This window comes from Spodoptera frugiperda, chromosome 25, assembly GCF_023101765.2.
Source record: "Spodoptera frugiperda isolate SF20-4 chromosome 25, AGI-APGP_CSIRO_Sfru_2.0, whole genome shotgun sequence".
NCBI classification, from domain to species: Eukaryota; Metazoa; Arthropoda; class Insecta; order Lepidoptera; family Noctuidae; genus Spodoptera; species Spodoptera frugiperda.
Window position 1 is genome coordinate 6,784,239 of NC_064236.1, and position 23,257 is coordinate 6,807,495.

General features: G+C 37.3%; 2 protein-coding genes across 2 annotated transcripts; both read right to left on the reverse strand.

Annotated features, from left to right (window-relative positions):
* Nucleotides 1–1,374: 1,374 nt before the first annotated feature.
* On the reverse strand, nt 1,375–20,840 carry LOC118268320 (V-type proton ATPase 116 kDa subunit a 1-like). The gene is made up of 16 exons (XM_035582767.2): nt 20,715–20,840; nt 19,047–19,170; nt 18,277–18,456; nt 16,655–16,815; nt 16,223–16,409; nt 15,919–16,095; nt 14,254–14,457; nt 13,606–13,756; nt 7,070–7,231; nt 6,487–6,695; nt 6,045–6,154; nt 5,618–5,742; nt 3,465–3,703; nt 2,916–3,117; nt 2,238–2,412; nt 1,375–1,752 (listed from the first exon to the last, which is right to left on the reverse strand). The coding sequence occupies exons 2-16, from the start codon at nt 19,161–19,163 to the stop codon at nt 1,617–1,619; spliced, it is 2,535 nt and encodes an 844-aa protein (XP_035438660.1). The 5' UTR covers nt 19,164–19,170; nt 20,715–20,840; the 3' UTR covers nt 1,375–1,616.
* On the reverse strand, nt 10,280–11,657 carry LOC118281433 (uncharacterized). Its single transcript, XM_035602007.2, has one exon. The coding sequence runs from the start codon at nt 11,561–11,563 to the stop codon at nt 10,409–10,411; it is 1,155 nt and encodes a 384-aa protein (XP_035457900.2). The 5' UTR covers nt 11,564–11,657; the 3' UTR covers nt 10,280–10,408.
* Nucleotides 20,841–23,257: the final 2,417 nt, after the last annotated feature.

Genomic DNA, 23,257 nt, shown 5'->3' on the forward strand with positions numbered 1-23,257 from the left:
TACCAGTTTTATACCACTGGTAACTAAAAATTACTACATAATGGCGTTCAGTTATAAGAAGTTATTTTAGTTATTATATTGTCAGTATCACTTTTATGAGCACGACGATATAATTCTCATTTTAGCTTCTATTCTAGATTCCGCGGAATAAAAAGTAGTCTGAAGAGGTTTTTCCAGACCATGATCTACCATTGTTCCTTCAAACCCGATCCTTTCAACTGTCTTGACGTTATTGAGTAACAAACATACACACACAATCGCATACAATATAAGATAGATGAACCATCTAAGTGATTGGGTGACCGGCTGCTATGCAACGTGTCGCTGGTTTGATTCCCGTAACCGCCATAAAGTGATAATGGCATTTTCTGAGTAAAATCACCATTTCTCCTGTGTCGCTGGTGCGTTTACTAACATACAAGTTCACATACACATGACACGCAGACCCGAAACAACAATTTGTGGATCAGACAGAGTTGCTCCGTGCGGGAATTGAACCCGCTACACCTTACGCGGTAGCCGGTTGCCCAGCCACTGCACCAACCGTGCAGTCATTACTAATCCGGAGTCAGGAAATTCAACGATGTTTTACCCCCATGCTTCAGAAAGCACAAAGCCATTGGTTCTTGCGCCTGACCTCTCTCCGGTTGTGTCAATCGGGTTTCCACCGGAGCGGAGCGAGCAGCGGAGCGGAGAAACGGAGGACTGCACAAAATCTCCGCTCCACTTTAGTGGACAAATTTTGTGTACATATTTCTCCGTTTCTCCGCTCCGTTCTCTCGCTCCGCTCCGGTGGACGGGCAGCCTTAGAGAGTGAGGGAACACAGAGTGCACCTGTGTCTGCTCACACACTCGTGTAGTATAATATCTCCTGCGTACTGATGTGGAAGTCTATAAAATAGTTGGACACACTGGCCACCGTGACCGAAATCGATCGGGATAGCATTTACCTCAACAACCTGTTACCAGCATTCGATGGCTGAACACACGACGCTGATGCCGTCACGTTAGCTACTATATGACATACATACTTAGTAAAGTCTTGATATTTAAATAAGCTAGATAAGTGTCAGAGAGCCACGGCACAAATAGGCCGACTCGACCGGAGTGATACCACGGCCTCACCGAAAACCGACGTGAAACAACGCTTGCGTTGTGTACGTGGGGTTACCGAAAACCCAATTCCATTTCCCCTTCCCAATCTTTCCAATCCCCGATTCCCTAACAACCCTTAAATTCCTAAACCCCAAGAAGCCGGTACGCACTTGTAACGCCTCCGGTGTTTCAAGTGTCCATGCGCGGCGGCGATTGCTTACCATCAAGTAATACGTCTGCTCGTTTACCGTGTTCCATAAAAAAAGAAAAGAGGCAAAATAAAACTAAGACATTTATTCATTAAACAACAACAAAATTAATTTACGGAATATCATAATAATGGAGTGATCCATTATTATTAAGTAAAAAGCAAATAAAAGCGTACAACTCATAACATAACATAACTGATAACATTTAACAAAGTATTATACAATTTAAAACGCTACAGTGAACATTTTCTGTCTACAATACCTACGTATATCGATAAAGGAGTCCAGTTTAACATTATCATAAAAAATATTTTACAGGAACATTCCCGCATTAGCCTTCTTGCAACCAGCCTCCGTCTTGTCTCCTTCAGACTGCAGAATAACCTTGAAGGAATAGGGACGGAATGGCCAACCACCACCGGCATAAAATTTACTCATAAACTCCACCCTGATATAAGAATTAGTCTTAAGTTTAGTAATTGTAATAATAATACATATATAGATAAGCGAGAGAAAATGCAACTGCATTGATAGCACACACGACTGTCATAAAGCGACAGTTCTTACCCAGACTGTAAAACTAATCAACAGGTCTAACCAATCCGGAGCTGCGGACTACCTAGCGGGTTTACCGGGGCTCCGGCTCGACAAGCAGGAGTAGGAACGGGGTGATTTTTAGTCAGTAAGAGTCTGACACTCCCTCTCGACTCGCCAGGAGTAGAACAGAGAACACAGAGAAAGAAGAGAGAGAGAGCGGGAGAAGTCACCGGATGATATTCCCGCTTAAAAAAAATATTACTGGGTTGTGTATTTTCTGTGAATCATTGTTCAAATTACTATTTTTCATTCAGTTTGGGTGTTGAATGTGAGTTGAGTGAAATTGTAGTGTGGTGCCAACGTATTGTCGTAAATTAAAACAGTGATATAGCTTACCAGTGCAATCGGAGGCAATGCAGGAAAGCGGATAATCCTTCCATTACTACAAGAATGGAGAGAGTGAAGGCTGCCCACAATGCAAACACAATGACAATTCTTATTACGCCATCAGGTGAGCGAATATGCAGGGCCATCTTTGATAAGACCATGTTCCACAACATTTCGGAAAGTTCTGAAATGTGTGTAAACAACTTGCCTTACTTCTTTGTAATTATGTTAGACAATCATACAGGCAGCATTACTGGTAATACTGGTGTCTTTCTTAAAACAGTAAACACGAAGGAATCTGTACAAAACAGATCTTGCCCACTTACTTTTACCCAGATGGACGGCCAGAACGTCACGGCTTTTTATCCCGGAAGGGGTAGGCAGACATGCACTTTACGGCATGTAATGCCGCAATACAAAGTACACCCACTTTTCACAATTTGTGTTATAAGTCCCATGTAATAGGGGGTGAGCCTATTGCCATATACTAGGCACAGTTCCAGACTCCGTGCTACCATTGATATTTTGCCCGACCCGGGAAGAGAACCCGAGACCTCTTGTTCGGCAGTCGCAATTGCTACCACTCGACCAACGAGGCAGTCTGTAGCCAATGACTGTAGCTCTTAAACTTTAATAAAAACTATGTGCGGCAAAATGGGTACCTACCAGGCTTAGATCGGTACTTACGTGCATGGGCTAGGGATAACGCCCAGAGTCGAAGATAAGATGCCGTGTGAGATATAGTGCTGAGCACAAACTCAATGGTGTGCACTCCTTGATGTATCATCAGCTCACCAACTGAGTCAGAGTATTTCCCTACCTCGGCTTCCAACATTGCCACGGTTTTGGGGTCTGGATGTAAATCCCTTTTGTAGGCCAATAGAGCAGCCTAAAAACACATCGGATCAACGTCTAATTAAGGCACGACAAGACTTACTAGTAAATTTTAGCTTACTTTAAAAAAATCAGCAGTATGTCTATATCATAATATTACATTATAAACAACTAGTTTCTACCTACGACTTTGTAAGCGCCATCCCATTTTTTTCAATCCCATAGGATTTTCGGAAAATCCTTGGATCTAAAGTATCCTTTGTCCATCTTCTAGTTCTAAGCTATCTTTCAGTCAATTTATTTATAACTCAAGAATTAAAAATCAATTTAATCATTCTTGAGTTATAAATAGTGTAACTACACGACTTTCTTCTATATAGAAAATAGATAATGGTTGCCTACCGCAGCGGCAGCCCTCTTCTTTTTATTAGTCTTTAACTTATAGAGTGGAGTCCCAAAGAGTAAAATCGGTACACATAATAGGGCGGCAAACACCAAACTTGTTTGAAAGAGTCTCTGACTGGGAAATATGTAGCCTTCCTTGCATCCCTCGTTAGCTGGTTTAGTTTCAGACATGAGCACCATGTCAATAAACAACAACAGGATCTGAGGAGCGCAGGCGGTATTCTTTTCTTGATCCGCTGTAATAAAAATTACAATACCGAATAATACTTTATTCTATTTCTTTTAAAGAAACGTTGCCTCATAATAGGATTTTCTCCTGTTTCGTGGGTGCGTTTACAAACATATAGTTCACATTATCACGACACTCAGACACGGATCATTTTAAATTTTGAATGTATGTAATATCTAAAAATAAGTAATGATACCTAACAATATATACGAATTTACTGCTATCTGGACCTATACCCCTTTATATGTCAATGCAGGAATATGCAAAAGTGTATTACTTCTGACACATCGACACGCGTCAACACCAGAAACTATTTTAAAAACAAAAAATGCAATCCTACAACATAGTCGTCGCGAATGTAATTGCCGAGTGCGATATATTCGAATCCCAGGCCGGACAAAGTTTTATTGGTTTTCTCGATTGCGAATTTCTCTTGATTTGTGCATGGTAGAAATATTGCGTGTATTACATAGGAATAGGAATGAACTACACAATAACATCGTACCAGTGATTCCACTTTGAAAATGTTATTTGTTAACATCACGTCGTTTATTCCCTGTAGGTGTAAGCAGAGCTTTTCTGATACCAATTTAACACCAACTTTACCAGATACGTGTAGAAACATTATGGATCCTTTATAATACTGGGTAATGGCATATGCCTCCATGTGCGCTTTAATTTGAACTAACCGCATCTAGTTTAGTGAGTGAGGTTACCGGAGGCCCAATTACCCCCTTCTTAATGTTCCCAATCCCCTGATTCCCCAACAAACTTTAAATTCCTAACCCCCAAAAAGCCGGCATCGCACTTGTAACGCCTCTAGTGTTTCAGGGGCCTTAGTCTGCTCTTACAATTGTGTCAGAATGGTCGATCACTGAGCAGTGCAAGAGGGACGGAGCTATGTAGGTTGTATAGCTCAGCAGCAGACTAAGGTCTCGATGGGCGGCGGCAATTGCTTACCATCAGGTGGTCCCTCTGTTCGTTTAGCGGCTTATTCCATAAAAAAAACCTTTGACCGCTGAATCATCAACAGCCCGCGACCGTCCGCTGTAATAGTCCGCACAATCTAAGAAGTTAACTTTGACTGTTGCCATGTAGTGAGATATAATAAGATCGGTTGCTGTTTATGACTGATTCCTAAGTCACATCTAGTAAAAATAATTAAAGTTTGTAATCACTGAATTAGAAAATATTATAATATCTCACTGACCACCAATTGATGACATCAAAACAAATTAAAATCCACATCATTACAAACAATATTAAAAATCGATCGTAGGATATTAAATTAAATCAATAAAATATAATTATTATTCGATTTTGATATTCTATCTTTCAATATTTCATAATACTTAAAAGTTACAATATCTATTACAATAACCGGTTTTCAAGAATAAATAGATAAAACGAATTCGATAGATCTGAAAACGTACACAATGGTACATGGCACACGTTACACCATGGTAACCAACCTGAAATTTGGTGGCCTCTTAGTATATTATTCTTTAGATGATTCGTCTACTTAAATGCATTACTATACTATAAATATAAATTTCGTGCTTATAAATGATAGGTACCCTTTATGAAAATGTATGAGTAGAGAAGTAATGAATGAATATTTTTTCTTTTTACGTTGGCGTTTCAGTACGTTCATAACAAGTCATAGCGGAACATAGACTAACAAACGTCAAAGTTGACTTCTTAGCTTGTTGTCAACATCACGCCTTTTATCCCCGAAGGGGTGGGCAGAGGTGCTCATTACGCCACGTAATGCCACTGTAGAATGCACACCCACTTTTTACCATTTGTGTGATAAGTCCCATTTAATAAGGGGTGAACTCATTTCCATACTGAGAAATCGTCTTCTTAGATTGTGTGTGTTATGTCATAATAAATACCCACAACTATGAATTTTACTTACGTTCTTTGGGACCGAATAAGAACCATTTCATGTAAATCATGATAACTAGCCAGAAGAACAGCAGCGTTAGGAACAATAACTCCGGTATAAACTGGAGAAATATCGAATACGTACGTTTGAAATACCTAAAAAAAGGACAATTCACAATATTATCAAAAGAACAACATGTAAGCACATTATTAAAATTCATGATTTTTAAATTTACTCAAAACTTGTTTTTGTCAGCGGTCTCGCCCGCATGGGCGCGAGGTGGTGATCCCGTGGGATGAAAAGTGGCATCTGTGTTGTTCCAGACTATAATCTACCCCTGGTCCAAAATTCATCTCGAATCTTTCAGTCGTTTTGACGTGAAGGAGTAACAAACAAAAAACATACAAACTTTCGTAAAGCAAACTCAAAAAGGTACTGAACCAACGATACCACTCACCGATAATTAAAAAAACTAAGAATAATTCCGAACATCATGTGTATGATTCCAATAATGATCGAAGATTTCATTTTGAACGAATTTTCGAACATAATTTTATTCTTCGCCAACTGCAACAATTAGTAAGTACATGCTAATAATTATAACTTAGCACAAAGTATTTTATTTTCTTTAAATAGGCTCAAAACAATTGTAGAACGAATCTGGGAATTCTTAAACAAATATGTTACACACTACGACCCATAAACTGTAGTCATTCAATTTTAGCAGTTGTCAGACTTCGAAAAGTATTAAAAAAAATATTTTTGGTGCCACCGCTGCAGGTAGATCAAAGTGCGCGAAAGTCCGAATAGGGTGCACAAACTCGAGTAGCCAGTAGCTGGTAATCGAATCCTTCGTCAAACAGTTGCGTTACTAAATTGTAATAGAATGGAATACTCACTGCCCATATCGGATCTTTTCCATAAACATATGGTTCTCGTGTCTCTAGAGATGGGTCTAAATCTATATACTCGTCTTTAGCCAACTCATCTACACTCTTCAGATTCACCCAGTAAGATTCAGTAAGTAAGAAAGCCTTTGAAAAGATGTCATTGTAACAAAATCCAGTGTAAATGCTGAACAATCCCATCAAAAGTATCACGTAACGACCTTGGGTTAAATGAAAAAGATTTTTGGTTTTTTATCATAAGTAAACAACACATATTTAGTCTGTTTTAAATAAAAAAAAAAACAAGTAGGTACTACGAACCACTACTAATTACATTTTACAAATTTTATAGAGTACCGTAAAACGGGGTGAATAGGTTTTTTTTTTTGAGGGGTGAATAGATACAGGGTCAATGTTGGCAAAATGTCCTAACACTATCACTATGTGACCCTATTCCTGTATCTATTAACGCTTCGATTTCTATTTACCCCGTGATTTCTAACGAAAAGGTTCCCTTTTTACTGTTTTAAACTTTAGAAAACTTAGGATCGTAAATAATTAATTCATGATTTTTTTATCAAGTAAAAATGTATACCGCCATAAAATATGTTCCAGATTTCGTTAGTGGAATTCATCTTGTCAAAAGTCTTTTCATTTCTCCACATCCATACACCAAAGCCAGCCAAAATAAATCCATGTCCTAGATCCCCGAACATAATTCCGAAGAGAAATGGAAACGTGACCAGGGTATAAAGACCTGTTAATCAAAACAACAATCATAAACAACTTTTTGAAAATATTAGCAATTTGAATTGGACAAATAACAATGGAACAGTGAGAGAATAATGTGTAAAGAGATTATTTCTTTGATAAATAGGTAAAACTACCTCCAAACTAAAGTTAAAGTGTGGGAGAGCCAGGCTTCGGTATGGGCACATACCGAAGTGCTCGATCGGAGTGATACCATGGCCTCACAGGAAACAGACGTGAAACAACGCTTGCGTTGTGTTTCGTCGTGTGTGCGAGGTTACCGGAGGCCCAATTACCCCTCTTCCCAATCCCCGATTCCCCAAAAACCCTTAAATTCCAAACTCCCAAAAGGCCGGTAACGCACTTGTAACGCTTTTGGTGTTTCAAGTGTCTATGAGGCGGCGGCGATTGCTTACCATAAGATGATTCGGCCGGTCCTTTCCCGGCTAATTCCTTAAAAAAAAATAGACGTACCCAGTAGTTACTCTATTGAATTAAAACGAATAAAATATTCTTCTTAAAAGACTACAGATTTAAAACCACGATAGCCCACATCGTGAGAAACGTGTGAAATAATTAAATTTCTTGAACACTCTCAAAGTTAAGATGATGGCAACTTGTTATAGATTAACCAAAGTTAGCTCAGCGATTCAAACTTTTGCTACCACAAAATTACAGTACTGTCAACGGATCTTGGCAGGTCTGAACTACGTGCAGAAGGCTGCGCAATAAGCCTTTTTTAGAACCAAATGATGGCATGAGGCGAGGTGCGGGGGGCGGCGATCTAGGCTAGAGGTTGACCATTTCTAAATACAATTGACCCTTTATCGATCAAATATCGCAATCGATATTTTTATTTAGAGTTTATTGTTTTTTTTTTATATGAATTTAGAAATATAGTTAATTTTGTCATTAATAAACGATATTTCGACATGACGACTTTCTTTTAGTTTTATTTAAACTAAAAGAAAGTATTTTCTCAATTGAAAGTTATGATTTACTCGAATATCAATTATCATTAACGACTATTTGAGTAACGACTGTTTAAGAAAATTTAAAACATCAATATAACATTGAAAATAAATATATTTTTGTGTGATAAGTAATTTGTCTCGTAGTAATCGATTTTAAGAAAATCGATTAAACAACCACGCCACTTGGACATCCCTTTTTAGTAACTTCGTGAATCTTCGTGCTTATTCGGCAATACTCGGTACCCGGTAATATGTCTCTGTCACACGTTAGGATCGGCGTTGTGTTAGTGTCACTATCTCTTTCTGAGTGCAGTCGGTAACAAAACTTTTCATATATTTCGTTATTACTGTTGTTAATTTGTATTGTTAAGATTTTAAGTATTTTGTTAGTTTTTGTTTAGTGTTTAGTTTTTAAGTTTGCAATTAATTTGTGCAAATGTTAGTTGGCACTTATATTATTAAACTAGCTTTTGCCCGCGACTTCGTTCGCGTGGAATAGTGACTTCCGGCAAATTTTTGGTTCCCGATCTCGCGGGATCTCTTCAAAAATGAGATGTGGAAGATATTCTAGGAAACTCCTCAAAAATCAACATAATGAGCTCTGCGTTTGAATTTAATAGATGTATACTCACTTAGGGCATTGAAAAAATAGTTTAAAAACGGACTTAAACTAAAGAAATATTATAATCTTTCCGAACTTAAGATGAAAACTAACTTAAAACTAAAGAAAACTACGAATTACGAATTTATAACAATTAAAAAAGAAATTATATTACAACCTATCCTCTATGCTATAATAACCAAGCTTAAACTAAATAATTTAAAAGAAACGACTTAAATCTAATCTAATTAATTTATAAATTAGACTTACAATTTTATTAAAAAAACTAACTACAGTAACTACTAATAATCAATATCAAACTAAACCTACGTTAAATAGTTTAACCAGAAAACCAGGAAAACACAACAAATAAACTTATTAATTGACAAATACAACGAAACCAATTTAGAATATACGAAACAGCAGAATCACTACAGACAAATAATCATACGACTAATAATACACTTTTTCTACGATAGTACCGAAGCGCTCGGCCGATACCCAACCAAATGAATGTAACGAAACCATAGCGCGATCTATTTCGACCCCAACGCCATCTATCGAGGATAAAGACATTTTTTTTTTTCAGGGTGGAAAATCATCCAATGACTTCTCTCGCCAGGGCAAAGCGAGAGGGAGTGTCAGACTCTTACTGACTAAAAACCACCCCGTTCCTACTCCTGCTTGTCGAGCCGGAGCCCGGGTAAACCCGCTAGGTAGTTCGCAGCTTGGATTATTTATTTATACTCCGTTCGGGCATTTTCTTTGTACTAAAAGTTTAATTATATTGATATTATTTTTTTCATACCTTTTTACTATTTATTTACTTTTTTCGATGAATTAAAACAATAACATGAACCGAAGTCGTGTAACGATCGACATAGAATTATCTATACTCCGTTAGAGCGTTTTCTTTGTACTAAAAGTTGTATTATATTATATTTTTCATTGCTTTTTACTATTTTGTAAAAACAAATTTCCAATGAATTAAAACAATAACATGAACTGAACAATATTGTAATGACACCATTGCGCGATCAACGCCATCTATCTACGGAGTATAGGAACAGCCCGACATTGTTCAATTCCGTACATAAGTACGAAATTGAACAATAGATGGCGCTGTATGTCCGGAATAAATTTATTTTTATTTTTTGATTTTTGAAATAAAAATCTATCCTATGTCCTTTCTAAGGTTCTAAACTATATCTGTACCAAATTTCAACCAAATCCGTCAAATAGTTGCGGAGATTAATGGTATAAGCATAGAATAGTGTTCGACGTGATTCTTTAATTTGACATAACTTTTTTATTTATGAACCGATTGACATGAAACAAACACTAAATGTTAATTGAAGCATACCACAATATATTCGTGAAAACCGCATCCAAGTCGGATCAACCGTTTCTGAGATTAGCGCGCATAGACACACAGACAAACAGACAAACAGACAAACAGACAAAAAAAAAGTTAATAATTTTTTTATTTTTTATTTTATTTATTTATTTACTTCAGGCATCTAAGGCCCATAGAAAAATACTATACATAGATATTACATACTATTGACTTATATACTAATACATATTTTATATAAAAATTACTTAAAAACTAATGCACACGAAGTGTCGGCGTCGTGTTACGCTGCGTGGTGTCGCGTAGCCTTCCTCGGAATCTCCGAAAGACGACACCCTTCGGCCAAAACTCTTCCTTGAGGAAGGTCTCGAAGTGATGAGTTGGAACTCGCACCATGCACGACTTAAAGTTCGTGTTGTGGCGCGACTCCAACTTCTCCACCCTCAAGGTCCAGTTGGTCTTGGAACGGACATACTCCACGATCTGCTCCACCGTCGTGGTGTGATGTAGACGGGACACGTACAGCTGCGTCGTTGGTGTTGCAGGACGCAGCAGGATGTTGGGTCCAGTTTGTGCGGTACCGCACTGATTCCTACAAGGTGGCTTCTTTTTTCTCCTTTCTACCTTTATGAAGCCATCCTTGTCGCACGTGTCCTTCTTCGGACCAGTCGGTGGCTGTGGTTTGCCACGGGTTTGTTGACCCCCTTTCGCTTTCGTCCGCTTTGTTTGCGTCACAGCGGGCTTGTTGGTGGCTGCAACTGCTGCGTAGGCGCGTTTTGGGGTCGATGTTCCTACACGAGCCTCAGCCGCAGGTGTTGACACAGCGGTGGCGGCGGGACGGCATGCATCGTCAGCGACATCGGCGACCGGTGACGCACTCGATTTCGCCGACTCGAAACTGATGACGGACGCATTTTGCGCCCCGCGACGAGTATTCACATTCTTGATGTCAATTGACCCAATTACAGAAGTAGCATTGCGCAACAATGCCACTTCACCACGCAGGTCATTGATCGTAGCCTGTGACGCTTCCATCTTGGACTTCATATCTTCCAGGCTTGCCTTTAGACAAGTTATGTCTTTCAGCAGCCCGGTGACATCGACGTGATCAAACGTGACGGGAGGCAGCTTATGTAAGTCCCTCGCCACGAATTCAGGCACGTCATCAGGATCAGTCCTCTTCAGCAGGGAGATGATGTCCTGCAGGCTCTTGTCGCCACCGTCCCTTCGGCGGGATGGCATCTGCTCTAGTTGTCCGAGCGACTGGAAGAGCATCAGCTTAGCACTGCAAACCTCCTCCTCTTTGTAGGCTGATCTGCAGATCTGCACGATGCTGACCTCGTCCATGTAGTCGATGGCATGGATAATAAATGCCAAAACTTCGTTGACGATGAGTGGTTTAGAACTCATCGCGACTGAGACGGGCAGCGGCTATTGCCGCGCAAAACGCGAATATAATATTCGTACAGTGCAGCGAAAACGCGACCGTTCTCGAGCGCGCATCGCACTGTATTCACTGTATTTTTTACATTACTTACATTTTTGGGCTCGACATCGACATAACAATAACCCCTGCTATTTTTTTTATTTTTATTTTCAACTAGCTTTTGCCCGCGACTTCGTTCGCGTGGAATAGTGACTTCCGGTAAATTTTTGGTTTTAACCACATAGTTCCCGATCTCGCGGGATCTCTTCAAAAATGAGATGTGGAAGATATTCCAGGGAACTCTTCAAAAATCAACATAATGAGCTCTGCGTTTGAATTTAATAGATGTATACTCACTTAGGGCATTGAAAAAATAGTTTAAAAACGGACTTAAACTAAAGAAATATTATAATCTTTCCGAACTTAAGATGAAAACTAACTTAAAACTAAAGAAAGCTACGAATTACGAATTTATAACAATTAAAAAAGAAATTACATTACAACCTATCCTCTATGCTATAATAACCAAGCTTAAACTAAATAATTTAAAAGAAACGACGAAATCTAATCTAATTAATTTATAAATTAGACTTACAATTTTATTAAACAAACTAACTACAGTAACTACTAATAATCGATATCAAACTAAACCTACGTTAAATAGTTTAACCAGAAAACCAGGAAAACCCAACTAATAAAATTATTAATTGACAAATACAACGAAACCAATTTAGAATATACGAAACAGCAGGACCACTATTGTTCAATTTCGTACTTATAGTACGGAATTGAACATGCGCTGTATGCCCGAAATAAATTTATTTTTTATTTTTTGATTTTTGAAATAAAAGTCCTTTCTAAGGTTCTAAACTATATCTGTACCAAATTTCAACCAAATCCGTCAAATAGTTGCGGAGATTAATGGTATAAGCATAGAATGTTCGACGTGATTCTTTAATTTGACATAACTTTTTTATTTATGAACCGATTGACATGAAACAAACACTAAATGTAAATTTAAGCATCCCACAATATATTCGTGAAAACCGCATCCAACTCGGATCAGCCGTTTCTGAGATTAGCGCGCACAGACGAACAGACAAACAGACAAACAGACAAACAGACAAAAAAAAAGTTAATTACATTTTTGGGTTCGACATCGACATAACAATAACCCCTGCTATTTTTTTTATTTTTATTTTCAATGTACAGACAGCACTTTTCTACGATTTTATTATATGTATAGATAGATGTACAGACAGCACTTTTCTACGATTTTATTATATGTATATAGATATAGATATAGATATCCCACCAAAATACAACAGAGTTTTAAATCGCCAAGCGAGAAAACTCATTTATGATTTAACGCAGTTTATGAAAAAAAAAAATTGCAGTAATAGTTTTGTACACGCATGTACCTGCGCGAAAGTTCGCAAAGCCTAACTTCAGACCTGCCAGGTCTCGTTGACAGCACTGAACATACAGTGAAACAAATGTAAACACATATGTTTCACTGTATCGTCGCGCGACATATGTAGGTATCCATTGGTTAAATGCACACATGCAATATTAAAACAAACAGCCTCAGTACCTATGGGTTTACCAAACAATATTGTCAAATGTTCACTGTTAAAATTCTAACAAAAATAACTAGAACTATTAGTATACCAGACTCTGAGAAACAGGGTCTCGGTCTAAGATCGTAGTTTCTGAAAATTCCGCACTTATGAGCAATTACCGAAAAACTACAAGTAAGCTACTGATTTAGTTAGTTTTTTAAACAAGTGGCAAGTTTTATATTAAGCAACCATGTCATTAAAAAGACATTGTATATCACACTTCCAAGTCATAGTGAGTACCCTTAGTATGAGTTTACTTTATGTTTAAAGTAATTGAAATGAGAACGCGTTCGGCGCTCTGATTGCCCGGCTCGAATAAACCAACCAATCGGAGCGCCGAACGCGCTATTGTTTCGAATACTTTAAACGTAAAGCAAACTGGTACTAAGGGTACAGGTAAATACCTGGATTCAGTTCTCTATATGTAGAATCACCATAGGCATTGATAAGATTCTGAAACCCTCTTGTAAACTTGTTGGTACGGTGAAAGGTAGGAGGCATTTGATTGGTATCAATCTTGGAAGTGAATGAGGGCACGTTGGACTGTTCATCTTCCTAAAAGCAGTACACAGCAATATAAGTTAGTTGGTTAGGTACAAAAAGTAAAAAAGTCATAATTAATGAAGAAATAGACTACAATGTGTAAAAGGTATTATTAAACTAATTATACAGAATTTTATAAACTCAATTTCAATTTCAGCCATGATCGTCCCAATGCAGGGCAAAGGCCTCCCTACCCTCCTTCCACTCTTCTCTGTTTAAAGCTTTTTGCGCTCCACGGCTAAAATCATCGACGTTGGTCATGAAGCCGCAAGGTTTAGATGAAACTGGGCTGGTCACGTCTGCCGCATGTCGGACGAGCGGTGGGCTGAGTGGAGCCTGCTCAATGTCCAGGCCCAAAAGGAGATGGCGGGACGAACTCGACATGTATGACAATTTTATAAAGAGCTTATAAAATAATCCTATTCGGAGACCAATCTGGTGACTCAAAATAACTTTCAAGGTGCTGTTCCTATTGAATTAAGTATTTTAAATCTATAGAACCCACGTACAGAACATTTTGTCAAAATTCCATTGACTTTATCCAGATCGCTGGTAGGTATCCAACACTCGCCGATCAAACATTTTTCTTTGCGCATCATATTCATCGTATGGTAGATGGCCTTCGATTTTTTTACTTGTCCCAACCAAAGTTGAAAACTCCTGCTCACAGTGCGCAAAGTCTTGCACCGAAGGTATTTTGTCTTATTTAAAACCTGAAAAAATATATGTAAAAATTATTAGTTTTAGACGATACAATTACATATATTATTTTCACTATTTGTAATCTCCTGCTGTATACTAGACTCCTCTGAAATGGAATTGTCACGTCGCGTCGTACAGTTAGGCTATTATTACTGTTAGTCTGTTGTACAACTTGGTTCCAGGTTCCAGGTTCAATAAAATTAAAACTCAGCTTCTAATCTGTGACGGGTAATAAATAAACCCGTCATGTCATCCAAAGATATGGTTTATTAACAAAATATATGAAAATACCAATTACGCTAGATTTTAGTTTATTTACCTCAAAATGAATGCTATATGAACTTGCTTATTAAATACTAGCTTTCCGCCCGCGGCTTCGCCCACGTGTAATTCGGTTATATATAGCGTTTTTTAATGATCTCGACAGGGCTTTTACACAAAATAGGGATTTAAAGGCGTGATGTTATTAATGTTATGCATGTATGTACATAATTATGTATGTTATTATGTATGTTAAAGAGACGACTGAAAGTTGTCATACAAAGTCTTTTTTTTTAAGGATGGGAAATCATCAAATGACCTCTCCCGCTCTGGGTGGAACGGAAGGGAGTGTCAAACTTTTACTGACTAAAACCCACCTCGTTCCTTCAGTTGCCCTTTGCGTTCCGGGGCCACGGTATCTCGTTAGAACTTTCCCGCAGCCCCGGCTCAGTTTATCCCGTTTCCCCCCCTTGGGGGTTTCCCCCCCTTGGGGGTTGACATTTCAAAAATCCCTTCTTAGTGCTCACTTATGTTACTAAAGGAACCTCTGTTCAAAATCTCAGACTCCTATACCGAGCGGTTTCGGCTGTGCGTTAATAAATCAGTCACCCAATCGCACCCCTAAATCACGATTGGAGGGTAGTTTGAAAAAACTTATAATGTCTAACATATTTACTTGCCTATGTACGTGTTCATGCCAAGTTTCAAGTTTATAAACCCAAGGAATAAGATTTTTCATAGAAACGTTTTTACCCCTTGGGGGTTGAATTTCCAAAAATCCTTTCTTAGTGCTCCCCTACATATCCCAAGGAACCTACATTCCAAATTTCAGCTGTCTACGACCAGTAGTTTCGACTGTGCGTTGTCTGTCAGTCAGTCAGTCACTCAGTAACGGAAGAGTTTTATATATATAGATAATTCATAATTGCTGAACAATTTTAGTTAATCCCTAGACAGAAGTACCTGTAGTTAAACCAATATAATCACTAATCTCATATGAATACTTTTTTAAAGGATTTTGATTTTGAGACCAGTAAAGCAATTTATTTAAAGTTCCACATCACACGGTGATAACGTTGCCTAACTTAGTTTGAATGCAGGCTAGGTTGTTCGAGCCGGCTAAGCTTGAAGTTAAAAAGGGAAACCTAAGTTCAGCAGCAGATGTTCAATGACTGTCACGAAGATGATTTTGTTTGTTACTATTTCAGTACCTCATCTAAATCACTTATCCTTATTTGCAGTTTTTCCATCAATTCCATTCTCTCCGCTTGAGTGTTAGGACATGGGAAGGTGTTCACTTGGAAACCAGAACAAATCTTATCTACGCGCACTGCTAGCGCTTCACCTTGACAAATTGCTAGAAACGCAACCTTCCTGATTTCTTGACGCTGTACAATGAACATATTCAGAATCAATTTAATTTCAGGCATAAATTAACAAAATTCATAAGTGAATATGCATTAATGAATTATTAATAACATATAAGTTTCATTTCATTTTCATTTCAATACATACAGTTTGTGGATCGATCAGGATCTTGTCTTCAGAAGCCTGTTTATAGTAGACGATGCCGTGCGAGACCCTCCACAGCATCATTTCAAACGCAAAGGATTTGGTTCTTCGAACCACTCCGGTTATTACGATCAGCCGGCCTCCCACCACGTCACCTGCCGCCTGTTGCGCCTGTTGGTCTCTCTTTCGACTGGTTACCAGTAAAAAAAAACAAGATAAAAAAAATCAGTTTGAAACTCCAATTTTTTGAAATTTATTTTGTTATTTTATTTATGAAAATTAGGTCATGGACATAATACAATATGGGGCAGCATTTACAAGCAATACCGAGACTAACGACTCGACTCGCACCACAACCGAGTTTAAAAACAGTTTCTCTCTTCTGTCTCAAATATTATAAAATATAATTTTTTATACAATTGTAATCGTTATTACCTACTCAATAAAGTTTCCTTTCTTATTTCAGAGTCTCCTAATAATGGTCCAATGTATGTCAAAACGTAATGAAACTCGGTCAACTCAAAATAACTTTTCAATAATGATACTTCGTTTGCCGTCATGTCTTGAATGTCTTGTTCCCATCTTTCTAGCAAATTCTGCAATGAGAAAAATATTGAGTTAGATTCCCACCTGAGGTCTTCTGAACAAAATATTGGTTGGGCCAACCATTCTTGCGTAACCCATAGCATTAACTTATATAGTATTCTTATTTGTTTGCTAAAAAGACAAAAATGACTTTTATTTCTATATACAAAGCGTTCCGTGAAGTTTAAGTTCGACTTAGATCGATTATGTACGTATTGGATACAAATTGAGCTTTAGCATAATTATTAAGGGATGAAGGATAAGGTTATCCGAACCTGCACAAAAATAAGATAATGTACTATTCAGTGTCGAGATTATGGAGTTTATTTTATGAAATCAGCTAATTAATATAACTAGTGGTCGCCTAGTGGTCGAAATTCGACCATATATGATTTAATTTACAATACCACTTAACATACGTTCAAGGATAATTTTTATTTAACTCAAACTCAAACAAACTCTTTTATAAAACTCTATTCATATGAGACGTCAGAATATCATCGCAATGTTTTTGACGTTTTGTCAAATACGATCAGATACTATGCATGTGTGTGTAATGTTTTATTTATTGATTTAATGTACTTTATAAGCATTATTTTTGAAAAATATTAGCGTTCTGTACTTCTCCTACACATAAACTATAAGTGTACCAAAGAACATCGGGCATTTTTGTATGGGACACTTACCTACGGCGAACAAAAATAAAATTAGGTACGGTGGATAGGCAATTAAATCTAGTTCACAGTGGTATAGTTCCCATATCTGTGGGTCGTGGCAATAAGGAGAAATTGGACATTTAAAAAATATTTATAAATGTTTTTGGGCAATAATTGAAGAGGAAAAAGGGAATCAAAAATAATTAAAACAACATATTTTTCTCTTAACTTTTGGCGAAGGACTGCGATGATGATGACGAAGGACTGCGATGTAGTAAGATAAGCTAGCTACCTGCGCGAGCGCAACATATGTATACCAGTTTTAGGACTATGGGCGAGAGTGAGAACGAAACATGCACATCAACTTGACGGATTTAGTCTGATTGGGTTTACAAAAATACCACGGAGTGATATTTTAACTTACTGAGCGGTCGTTTAGTAATTAGGAAAAATAGTCAACTTAAAATATCATTTTCATTTTACTAATTATTTCCATTTTCCCATTATTGTGAATCAAAATAACTACACAATATTAAATATGATTGCAAACACTTTCATTTAAAAATGTTTTGGTTTATGTTCGCGACTTTTAAAAAATCGGGTAAAAAACGCCCGATGTCCTTTTATGCTCCTACGTCCGCGCAATTTTCGTAAAAAGCGGTCCAAAGTTTTTGCATCACGTATTAATATATAGATGTAATATCCTAAAACAATTATAACGACATTTCGTGTGCCTATTTAAAATAATATTTCAAAATTGAAGAATATATTTATTTTGTAGAGTAATTATATCTGCAATATAATATTATTACCTACCTCAAACTGCACCATCTCATTAAGTGGTTGAGCAGGACATGATTCTATATTTCGCTCTATCATAGGTATATTGTTGAGCCTCATTTCAGTAGCTATGACTTGAAGCCTCCGCTCCATCTCCGAATAACGGCACACCTCCATGACAAAGTTCCGTTGAAACAGTTGCAGTTCTGGATACATCTGGAAATCCATCCAATTCAAAGAGAGGATAATTAAATACCCCATAAGGATATTAAATAAAAGAGCTCTTTTAATATATTATAACCTAGCTTTTTTTTAAGGGAGGAAATCATCCAATGACTTCTCCCGCCTTGGGCGAGGTGAGAAGGAGGGTGTCAGACTCTTACTGACTAAAAACCACCCCGTTCTTACTCCTGCTTTTTGAGCCGCAGCCCCGGTAAACCCGCTAGGTAGTCCGCAGCTACTGGGCCTCTTCTGTTGTGAATTATAACCTAGCTAGGTTAAGAAATAGGTTAAATAAAAAAGAACACCAATTGCTATAACACACTCTTACTTCGCTTCATCAACTTGTCGTTCTGTTGTCTCTGCCTACCCCCATGGGAGACAGTGATACATTTATTTATGTATGTATGTTAAACAAGAAACAATGCAAGGTCAGACGGGATAACAATTAATAACTTATGAAAACTATACTGTACTTCTTTGAATCTCTATTCTAATATATTAAAAAATATAGTTCTACGTGAAACAAGACATAGCTACAGTTTAGCAGAATCTAATGAGTAAAGAATGTTCATATAACAACATACGTCTATGAATTGCACGCAGCCCAATTCTCCGAGCTGGGAAAGAACGTCGAACGCTACCTCTGGTTGGAGATACATGCCACACATGGTCATGGGATCACTCCTGAGCATGCAACCCATTTTGTAGCTAGAAAAAAAATATTGCATTAGAGAATGTAGGATAGTAATTAATCAAAAATATTCTGGAGTTGCGAGCAGTTGCCGATTGCTTACCATTAGGCAATCCGTCTGTTTTGCCGCCGTAAGCAAAATTGTGTATGTAAAGAAGAAGAAAACAGAGAGAGGATGAAGAGAGAGAGAGAGAGAGAGAGAGAGAGAGAGAGAGAGAGAGAGAGAGAGAGAGAGAGAGAGAGAGAGAGAGAGAGAGAGAGAGAGAGAGAGAGAGAGAGAGAGAGAGAGAGAGAGAGCGTAGTTTTGGTTGGAAAATATGAGAGTATTTCACTATTTCATTAAAACGTTTAGATAAACGTGTTATAGCTTAGTGAGTTGCAATGCGATGAATCGAAACATTGTGGTCAAAATAGGATTTCAAGTGGCCATTCCAAAAACAGTTTAATCGCGTACTGAAATGACGGGCATTGAAAGTGTAGCTCCCACGCACAAAATGTAACGTTACCACGTCGTACAAATTGAAAGGTGGTTTCAGTTGACGAAATGGCTCCCATACAATTACTAAAGCGCATTCGTGGTTAGGACAGGCACAGCGCCAATTTGCACTACAAATTCGGCCGTTAAAGAGGACTAGTGGTGTATTTCTTCTGCTAGTGGCCTGATGGAGATAGACAGGAGATACATGTAGATTTGCAGTAGTATCTACTATGCCAGCTAATGTTCAAAGCCAGGAAGCAAGTACAGTGAGGAGATGCCTTAATGTGATTGTACACTGTGACACAAAATATCGGCCCTATCCAATGATATTATAAGTAAACACATGTAGACAGGTTACAAGCGCTCAGAAAGTAGTACATTAAAATCTGGAGAATTGGTATAGGATCGCTAGATGGAAAATAGAGAAGGGCGTGGTATGTAACGTCCTGTGCTACCCGTAATGAGTCACGCATTATGTTAAAGGGAAATCCAGTTATGACATCTATTTATATTGTTTTATGTTCAGAGCAATCTAGTAATAAATACTTAGACGAAAATGTGAAACAAATCGTGAGATTAAATTATGGTTTCATTTCCATTCCATTCCCATTTTTACACCCTGATCAAAAGTGTTCATCCAATAATCAGTATATTACTAAGTTTTAAGATAGAACATGGTTACTGGATATTGTACGTAGAAAATATATTATGTTCGTACTAATACTTATGAACTGCTTTTTATTTACATACTATTGGTATCATTAAATATTCGTAGTTGATTGAAACTACGATGTTTGTAAACAAGATGCACTCATGTTTTAAAACCAGTAAACAAGTAACATGTTAATGATTCTAAAATCATAAACAAGTAAAGACTATCATATCACATTACATCACATCAACAGCCTATAAGCAGCCACTACTGACCAAAGGCCTATTCTCACACGTAGAAGGTTTGAGCATTAATCACCACGCTTGCTCAATGCAGGTTGGCGATTTCAAACTTATAATAATTAGAAATTATAAGGCCAGGTTTTCTCCGATGTTTCCCTTAGTTAAGACTATATAGTATAGGGTAATTACCTGTAGAAATGCCTTTGATTCTCGTTATTAAACCTGTATTTCTACAGAATTATTGTCGCAATGTCACAAAGTTTGCAGACAAAAATCTTTTCTCGACATTGACGTAAAATTTCAGTTCTGTTCTTTTTTTAATTTTAAATTAGCGTAATTAGTTTGTTTAGCAAAAAGTTTAACCAAGTGTAGGTTTAATAACTATTAATTAAAATACGAATTTTGTTTACGTACGGTACTTATTATTATTTATGGCGCATTTGTTAAAACAAAAAGCTTGCAAATGGTAATTTTATTGTAACTTTTATGAGACATACTAAATTAATTATTATTACGTTATCGGCTTACACGTAACCGTTTGCCGTGGAACTCGACTAGTTTCAAGCCGAGCTAGAGGCTCTCTTGCAGCCGAAGATTAAACGAAACATCGCATTCGAGAACCTGAGTAGACCCAAGACTGTATCGCGTAGACTAGCCGTCAGCATTAAAAAAATATTTGAAGTAGTATGGATAGTAGGCCTTATTTTGATTATGAATATATCCTATAAATAGGGCAGAATGGCGTCCATAGAAATCTTTTTAACAGAAGATACAAAACACACATACGTAAAGACTGTGTAATTGAAATAAATCTCAGAATTCTTGCTTAATGCCTGCAGTATCACTCAACGTGCGGTCACTATGCACACAAATCTTGTAATCACCTCACGCTGTTTATTTGCTTAGTTAGTGAGATACAAATCCCACCACATCCTAATCTCTTTAGATTGTGTGCCATTTGTATGTTTACTCTAAAGCAAACTACACAATGGAACGTTTCTGTGTTCATCTAACTTGAAAATATTCACTAGTAAATTTTATCATAGTAACTTAAAAAATCATTGTCTGTCCAATGATCATTCTTAAAGATCACTCGCATCAATGTAAAGTAAAAACTTTCTTTTTTAACTTGTTATTACGTAAATAAAGATATTTATTTATTAGGCTATGTATCGACGGGCAACAAATCAGCGGGGCTCAGCTCAATCGATTACTTTCTACCTTGGTACCTTCTTCTGTTATTCTTTGGCTCCCAGGAGAGAGACAGGCACAGGAATAATTTACTGTTTCCCAACTAAGTTTTGAGGTGGGCTCGTAGTTCCCCTGGGCCGAAGTACCGGTACCTGCTTTCTTCTCGTACATTAAAGTCAATTGCGAACATTATTTTGAATACAAAAGTATCTAAAAATATACATATAAATTGGATAAAGAATCTAAGGTCGATTTTATTGAGTCACTCACTGACACAATCACTACTACTTTTTTCGCATGGAACTGGATTTTGGATAAGTATAAAGAACCCTAATACGAATTCTAAATTATGTATACTCATTTAAAATAATTAGGTATACATACTACATGAAATAAATCAAACTATTTACGACGACTCCAATAAATCCAATAAAGATTTCACTAGTCATAAGAACTTACAATTGATCAAAAAGACTTTATTGTAGCGAAAATGTAGTAATGTCACGGAAACACGACTGCTTCTGCTTTCCACTCTGCTTGATTGAGCAAAGTGTTATTGAAGTTTACGATCTTTGAAATTTTCTATTGTAGTACGGAGTCTGGATCAATACTCGGTGTATTTCTATAGACTCGACCCCATGTGGCACGGGGCTAATAATGTATCTGGTGAACGATGGCAGGTACTGACACCCTAGCCAGATTTAGGGGAAAGTATACTATGTATCTATAATATGAAAAGAGCTATATTGCAGTGGCAAAAAGATCTAAGTCGTCTAATAGCCCTAAAATTATACCTAATTTACAATACACGATATTTATAATTCCATCTAAAGAAAATCTTTCTTTTTACAATTCACGAAATTTTATAGTTTGATTTAAATTTTTAACAAGTTCTTCTATTTGAGAAATACATTTAGACCTACAAATGGACCGACTCGAGTGCTACTCCTATGCTCTCATAGAAAACTGGTGTGAAACGACGCTTGCGTTGTGCTTCGCCGTGTGTGTAAGGTTACCGGAGGTCCAATCCTCTTGCTTATCCCCAAATCCCCGGCAACACAAGCAACGCGGAGTGCAAAATGGCGACAACACACTTTCAACCTCGCTTACCGACATGTAATAAACAAGAATCATGCTGCCAGCCTTCTGGTAATTTCTCTATTGACAAAGATGACGATTTTATTTTATTTTATTTTATTCCATTTGTTAGTTTTTATGTTTTATAGTTTAGATATGAATAAAATGATGTTCCAGAATTGAGTTACAATACTTACTGTCACACTCAGAGACATTTAATGATTTCTAAAACTATTCCTTAGTAGTGATTTTTGTATCACAAACAATTACTAAAGACTGGATTAAATAACCATTAAATAACTCTAAGTACCGCGGTCAGTTTATTAAAATAGTTGTGTGTATAGTGTTATAACGTATAAACTTACATAGCAACCAATTCCTCAACACCTATTCAAACAATCTAATTCATTTCTGAACACCAAGATCAATATCCATATCCCCTCAAAAGTACTCAGAATTTGTGC